We start from the raw sequence: 7,492 nt of genomic DNA, 5'->3' as shown, positions 1-7,492 counted from the left end.
CAGCAATCCAGCTAGGGTTGGGCAGGCCCCAGCCACAGCCAGTTTTGAAAACAGGACAGGATTTTTTTCTCTTTCCTAAAAATACTTCCCGTGGCCTCCACCCCAAGACCAGTTTTAACCCTGCTGCCCAGCCCACACTCTCAGCACAAGCCGGGCAGGGCAGCACTGGAGTCTACACACAGTTTATTTCCTTGACTCTTAATAACAAAAACAAAAAATAAACATAGGTTTTTTTTCCTCCCCTCCCATACCACCTACCCACCACCCCCCCACCTCAAACATCATAGTTGGGATTCTTGCGTAGGATAACAAATCCCTCCAGGATAGGCGTCACGGGCACGTGCTCCTCCGTGGCCAGCTCGGCCCGCTCCCCATGCGCCAGGAGCACTGGCGTTGTGTGAGTCTGGAAGCCGGTGATGGTTTTGGGCTTTCCCGCCTGGCCCACCACATCCACAGCCTACACAAGAAGAGTGAGGTAAATGCTGAGGTCACATAAGGATGCCAGAGCACCCCAGCCCCAGCTCCTCCTTACCTGTCCTACCCGAACTGACACAGGCAGAGGTCGCAGCTCCTCATCAAAGGTGACCAGCATGCGAGGCTGCATGGCAGCAACAAGACCATACAGAACATAGTGGGACTTGCCCAGGATAACTGGAGGGGAGACAGAAGTGAGTGCAGGGGCTGGACATTGTCCACTCCATAGGCACAGGGGGCCTGAGCCCATAGTACTCACTGTTGCGCACATCCAGGAAGGACACAAGGACGGTCAGCAGCCCAGCCACGGCCACTTGGCTCATGAGCTGGCGATCGCTGTGGTAGGGGCACAGGGTGAGTGTCCCCTTGCCCAGATGGGTCAGGCCCTGGTGTGGCAGAGAAAGATTATGAGAGAGCAGAGGGGCCTGCCTGCCCCCCCCCCAGCCCTGCCTGGTGACACCTCCAGGGCACCACTTCCCATCCAGGGTAGGGACCCCAACCTGCCCCTTCCCCACTACGAGCAGCAAGCACGGGATTATCACCTGGGCTAACCGCACCATGAAGAGATTGTTGGGGTCCTTGGCATGGTACTGGGCGAGCTGTCGCAGCATCGCTGCCAGCCGGGCATTGTTGGTACCTGGGGCAGAAGGAGTGTAGGCAGAAAGCAGGGTACAGACTTGGGTCTCCCTCCTTCCCCCAACACGAGCCCCAGACAGGGCTGTCCCCCAGACTCACCGCTGCCAACCATGCCCATGGCAAAGATGGAGTTGTATGAGACCTCGGGGTCAGCATCATGGGAGAACTTGCTGAGGGTGTCAAGGATGTTGAGCCGTGGGTTGGAGACGGAGATCAGAGCCAGGGCCAGGGGCACAGCACGACGGAGGGTGGGCTCCCCATATCGCAGCTGCATGGAGAGGAGGCAGCTGTTAGATCCAGCTTACCAAGGGCAGCAAGGGCTAAAGAGATGCAAGGCAAGACCCAGTCTCTACTCCTAGGTCCCTTCCCACCTCTGTACTGTCCCCAGTGTCACTCACCAGGTGACCAAACGTGCGAAGGGCCATCTCAGCACCAATCTCCTCACCCATGGCAATGAGCGCAATCCCCAACACTGCTACGCCCTGCGGGGACACAGGCGCTGAATACCGAGCAGGGAGCACACAGCCCAAAATCCAAGTTCTCCTAGCCCCTGCATCCACCCTAAGCCTAGGGGGACAGGGGGAGCAGGCTATGCAGGCAGGGGCTGTTTTCCACAAGCTCTGATCACACAAAGGCCTTAGGGACCCCAGAAAGCCAGCTCCTGCTCCTTGGACGCAAGCCCAGTCCCCACCTGGTGAGCCCCCATGTCAGCTGAGCTCTCTTTCTTTTCCTTCTCTTTCTTGTCCTTTTTGTCCTTGTCCTCTTCTTTCTCCTTGGAGTCAAAGTGCTCGCTGCAGATGTGCAGGAGCTGTTGGACCTTCAGGACATTCCCCGAGCCTGGGGAGGGGAACAGAGGGCCAGGATGGGGAGGCAAAGAGCCCAGGACCCACTCCTGCCTCCCCCACCTCGACAAGCCCAACTCACCTGCATAGGCGCAGATGTCCACCAGCGCGTTGGCAAAGCTGCGGAATGGCTCCGACACAACCTCCAGTGCTGCCAAGATGGCCTCAATTGCCTCTCCCTTCCCTGCCAAGGAAGGTGCAGTGGTTAGAGGACAGCAGTGGAGGGATGCTCCCACCCCAACCCTCAGCCCATGACCCCTGGCACTGCCTTACCCAAATGGTTCAAGCCCAGGCCAAGCGGCAGCCACCGGGCATACGTGTCCTTCAGCTCTGTCTCCGATTTCTCCATGATGGTCTGGAGAATGGTTGAGGTGACATCCCCATTGCAGGAGCCCACTGATATCATCCCGCAGGCCAGGGCGGTCACACCAGCCACCTGGTGAAGGAAAGAAGGAGAGATGTTGTATATGGAGACAACACAAGAGTGAGCTGGCCCGCAGTCTGGGGCCAGGTCTGCACAGTGATGGCTGTCCAGCCTGAAAGAGCACCGGGTACCCTTGCTCTCCACTTTGTGTGAGAATTTGGGTTACTGGCATCCTATCCTCTCATTTTGACTGCAATCCCATCATGGGAGCAGCTCAGATAAGGAACATAGGGCTGTGCTCTTCTGGCACAGCACTGTACCAAGCAGAGACATGTAGCCTTGTTCTTAGGAGCCAAAACCAGCTGCAGAAAAGCCCCTGCATTCCCAGGAGCTGTTGCCAACTAGGTGGGCAAGCAGGAACTACAGGCAAACCTTGCCTTGCTCCCTACCTCCATGCTGGACTTTGAGTCTCCCATCACAGGTAGCAGCAAAGTCAGAACATCCTCACGGTTGGAGCCTGCATACGCCAGGCCCAGCCTGCAGAAAGTCAAGGGCAGTGTGAGGGGTGCTGCACCACTCTGCACAGCACAGGGACGCTAGGGCCTGGCCCTTACCCAAAAATGGCTCCAATCCTCATGGTGTTGCTGTTGTGGAGGACATAGTCGGACAGAAGGGCCAGGGCAGGATCACACTCATTCCTCACCCCTGAGTTGACAATGCCACAGGCCAGGAGGGCTCCTGACTGCAATACAGAAGCACTGTCACACACCAGCCACCAAGACACAAAGCTCCCTGCCAGACAGTGATTAATGTCACACCACACGTTACAATCATTCCCTGGGAAGGGCAAGTCAGTACCAAGTGAGCAATGCCACACTGGATCCAGCTGAGCATCCCAAAGCTCATAGCTCTGTCACACCAGAGCACCCAAAGATGCCTCAGGCAGTCCCCAAGAGCTCCCTGCCTTGCTGTGATCTGCTGAGAAAGCTGGGTCACAGAGCACCCACCACCTCTCCAGGCAGTAACCGAGCCCTACAGCAGCCCACAGCAAGGTCAGCCATTCCCCCAGCCAGCCATATACCCAGGCCACAGCAGGGCCACCCCACACAGCAGTAGAGCCTGCACTGGGTTTGGTGCCACAGACCTTGATGTAATCCTCCGAGGAGTACAGGTACTTGTCAATCTGTGTGAGTCCCCCGTCTACGTCCCACAGCAGTATCGTACCCAGAGAGGCTGCAGCGCTCAGCATCCCTGCAGTTCCAGGGGAGAAGAGCCCATGTCAGCCCTAACTTGACGTACCAGGCCTGGGGCTTGTGGTGGCCAGTGACATGGGGCAGCCCAGAGGCAGTCATGCCCTGCAGCATCCCAAAAGGGACAAGGTACAGACCCCAAGCCCACAGGCACCTCCAGTCCCCACCCAGCTGGCTCTCTCACCATGGTCCTTGTTCTTGTACAACCACTTATTGCCATCATCCGTCAGCAGCTTGTCCTGCCCAAATGCAGCATTCACAAAGCCATTCACAAAGGAGGAAGCCAAATTCATCCGGGCTGAGTCCACTTGGGAACCGCTCCCCCCAAACCCTGGAATACAATGTCAGGGTAAGGCAGGCAGCAAGAGGAGCCCTGCCAGCCCCACGCCACACAGCTATCCCACACTATGGCGGGACAAGGACCTGTCCCACCACCAGCTAGAAGGAGAAGCCCAAATCCACAGCAGGCAGCTGGCTCTGCCCCACACCAGGTCAGAGACAGCAAGCAGGCCATGTGCCCACCTCAGGATACAGAGATGACTGCACTGGCCCAGAGGTCCCTTGCAGCCCCAGGAACACCCCACAGACAGGAACAATAGAGAGCACAACACAAGCCCTTACGGTTATTTTCCAGGTGGGTTTTGTAAATATCATCTGGCACTTTGGGCTCCATGATGTCCAGCTAAAGAGATAAGGAAGAAGGGGGTTACCTCCTGGCCAGCACACGTCAGAGCAGCTGCCCTACCACAGCAACCTCTCCTGGAGGTACTTTGGAAAGCTTATAGGGATGAAAGATCTCTTCCCAGATCTTGTCACACTGCTCAGCAGCCAGGGCAGCCACAGCTGGAGGCAGCCTCACTTTTTTCCCAGCTGTGACACTCACCTCTCTGGCCAAGGCCAGGAAGTTGCTGTTGAGCTGGACATTGGACATTATCTCAGTCAGGTCCTCATACTCCTCCACATCCTCATTCAGCTCCAGGAAGACCCCATGGCGGCCCAGCATAAAGGCCATCTGCTTCTGCACAACTCTGCACAGAAGGGAGAGGTTTCACAAGTGCCCACACCCCAGGACACCCAGCACAAACACGCGTTCACCACACAGTGAGCCAACCTGCTGTGCTCTAGAAGCACGCAAGAGCAGCCTGTAGGTGACCCACTCTTGCCTGTCTCGATTTCAGGGCCAAAAGTCTCAATCCAACCCCCAGACAGCTCAGGTGGTGGCAGGATCCAACACAACTCTGCCTAGACAGGGAGCTGCACCCCACCACAATGGGTGCAGGCCGTGGAGGGCAGGGAATCGGTGTCCACTTACACATCTTTGCAGGAGGTGAAGATGTCCTCCACCAGCTCCACGTCATTGAGCATCAGAGCCAGGCGCAGGGCTTCAGGGTAGCGGCTGAACTTGCGGAAGATGCCCAGAGCACAGCGCAGGAGAGCCGAGTTCTCGGGCTCTGGGACATAGCTTACGCAGCTTTGAGGAGGGAACAAACATGTCAGGCAACCTCAATCCAGTGAGTGACGAGGCCCCCTCCAGCAGTGCTGAGCCTCCTCACCTGGTCAAGTAGAGGCACACTTTGGAGTAGGCATTGTCATCAATGTACTTCTCCAGCATGTCCATCTGTTCAATCTCCATGAGCAGGTCACAGGCCTCATGCTCTGCATTGTGGGCCATGTTGTAGGGAACGATCTCCTTGACAAGGGTGAGAAGCGTGTCCCTCTGAGCCTTGTCATTCTCATCAATCTCCTGCCACTCTTTGGCCACCTCCCCTGCCAGATGCCTGTGCAGACAAAGGGTAATCAACACCGCAGAAACCAGCTTTATCAGCCCAGGGGTAGGGAGCAGCTGCTGCCAGTTAGTCAGGGCTGTGTATTGCTTACTGGGGCTCTATACTACTGCAACATCTTATGGGAGACAAGCCCAGAGAAGGAATAAGGTTAAAAGCAGAGATTACAGAAGCCACAGCAGCGAGATCTCTGCAGCTAGCAAATCACTGTGGATAGAGGATTTGCAGGCATGAAAGGGGCAGCTGAACACAAGCCCAGCAAGTCAGGACATGTCCCAGACAGGCCAAAGCACTCAGGGAAATCCCCCCAAGCCCTCGTCTTCCCCCAGGTCCTGCTCCCACCCAGGCCTACCTGACATATTCGTGTCCCCAAGATGCCAGCTCCTCCTGGGAGCCCACCAGCCGGTACTTCAGACACTCACGCTCCCCACTCATGGTCATGGCCAGAACAGAAATGATGTCTGCTGCAAAGCGCTGGGGAAAGAGTGCAGAGGTCCAGATACAGGCCAGGCACAGGGAAGCAGGGGCAGCCAGGCACACAAACACCCTCCCCACACCCACAAGCCACCACAGGTGGCAAAGGCACAGCTCTGGCAAGTTATAATCCACTGGAGCAAGTCACAGAGGCTGATGTTAGACCACTGGGTCTGGAGGGCTCTACAATCACCTGCCCTAGCACTGCCCCTCAGGCACATCGGATGGTGGGGCCAAGAGCCTTTACCTTGTTCTCTCCTGGAGCCATGTTCTCATAGATCTCCTTCAGCTTGCCATAATGGGGGCGTAGGAACTTGAGGGGTTTAGGAACAGAGGTCATGGAGGTAGTGGAAGAGCGGATTTGCCTCCGCAGCTCCTCCAGGGCTGGGCGGTAGAGGGATGTATCTTTCTCCTGCAGACAGAAACTGCCTGTCAGGGAGCAGGGGCTGGTTCTCTCACCACCACCCCACCAGCAGTACCCAAACACAGCCACAGTCTCCAAGCAAAGCCACCCCCTGCCTTGGGCTGCCTCCTTCAGTCCAAGTACTGGGGAGGGAGAGCACAGTGGGGCAGAAAGCCACCCACACAAGACAGAGCAGAGGTCCCTTGGGCACAGGTCAGACAGGCAGCAAGGTGGGGGGACAGACCACAATGAATAAAGAGAAGCCCCACTCAAGGCCCATCTCCATTGCACAAGAAACAACCAGGGACAAATGGACAGAAGCCACAGTCAGGTCTCCATGCTTCACAGCTCCTCCTGAGGGGCACGGCACAGACTCACCCCAAGGCGCTCCACCAGCATCTCCAGCTCATCCTGCAGCTGCTTGTCCTCCTCGGACTGCCGACATGCACGGGAGAACACAGCGTTAAGGGTGTCCGGCACAGCGTGACAGGGGCATCACCTGGGCCGCGGCGGGACCAGGGCACAGCGACACCCCAGTGACACTGGACCCAGACCCTCTGCCCCAGCACCCCCCCGAGCCAGAAACCCATCAACTGCATCACGCGGGACCCCCAAAAGGTCACGCCCCCCCCCCCCCGGGACCGGAGTGATCCCCCTCCCCTCGGTGACGTTACAGACTCCCCCGCTCCCCCGAGAGGAATCCCCTCACGCCGATGACGAAAGAAGCCGGCGGTGACGCCACGGGAACCCCCGAAGGGGTGCCGGCCTCCCTCGTGACGTGGGATGACGTCCCGTGCCGCCGCTCACGCGGGCCCAGCCGTGCCGTGACTCAGCTGCCGGGCCCGCAGAGGCGGCGAACGCTCACCAGCTCCTGCTCCTTCTCGGGCCCCACGGGCTGCTCCCGGCGGTCCCGGCCCCATGGCGGCGTGGGCTTCTCATCGCCGCCCGACCCGGGACCGCCCTGCACCCGACTCTGCCCGCCGCCACCTCCCGCATCCATGGCCTCTTCACCGCCTACCAGCCGCTCCGCGCCTGCGCCCCGCACATGCCCACAGCCAATCACTGCCCGGCGCCGCCGTGACGGCACCGTCGCACGCCGGAGGAGTGGCGCGGGGCGGGGCGGTCCCACGTGTCGCGGTGCTGCGCTGGGCACCGGCCCGGGCACCGGCGGGAGCGCCCGCAGCCGGGGCCGGAGACCCAGAACTCCGCCACCTTGACACGGGGCACTGGTGCCACCAGAGCCGGGCAAGTGAAGTAGCACTGCC

The 7,492-nt window shown here is 58.7% G+C and overlaps 1 protein-coding gene across 1 annotated transcript; it reads right to left on the bottom strand.

The window, feature by feature from the left end:
• Nucleotides 1-241: 241 nt before the first annotated feature.
• On the bottom strand, nucleotides 242-7,280 carry PSMD2 (proteasome 26S subunit ubiquitin receptor, non-ATPase 2). The gene is made up of 21 exons (XM_057427207.1): nucleotides 7,093-7,280; nucleotides 6,606-6,662; nucleotides 6,072-6,236; nucleotides 5,703-5,824; nucleotides 5,120-5,344; nucleotides 4,879-5,037; nucleotides 4,450-4,594; nucleotides 4,188-4,248; nucleotides 3,751-3,897; nucleotides 3,461-3,567; nucleotides 2,931-3,058; nucleotides 2,766-2,853; nucleotides 2,226-2,388; nucleotides 2,035-2,136; nucleotides 1,802-1,947; nucleotides 1,509-1,592; nucleotides 1,210-1,378; nucleotides 1,017-1,111; nucleotides 734-860; nucleotides 533-651; nucleotides 242-457 (listed from the first exon to the last, which is right to left on the bottom strand). Exons 1-21 carry the CDS (start codon nucleotides 7,225-7,227, stop codon nucleotides 275-277), a joined length of 2,727 nt encoding a protein of 908 aa, XP_057283190.1. The 5' UTR covers nucleotides 7,228-7,280; the 3' UTR covers nucleotides 242-274.
• Nucleotides 7,281-7,492: the final 212 nt, after the last annotated feature.

This window comes from Pezoporus wallicus, unplaced genomic scaffold, assembly GCF_028554395.1.
Source record: "Pezoporus wallicus isolate ANWC-B61680 ecotype Strahan unplaced genomic scaffold, APGP_CSIRO_Pwel_v1 scaffold_7107, whole genome shotgun sequence".
NCBI classification, from domain to species: Eukaryota; Metazoa; Chordata; class Aves; order Psittaciformes; family Psittacidae; genus Pezoporus; species Pezoporus wallicus.
This window is presented reverse-complemented; position numbering and strand designations above follow the sequence as displayed.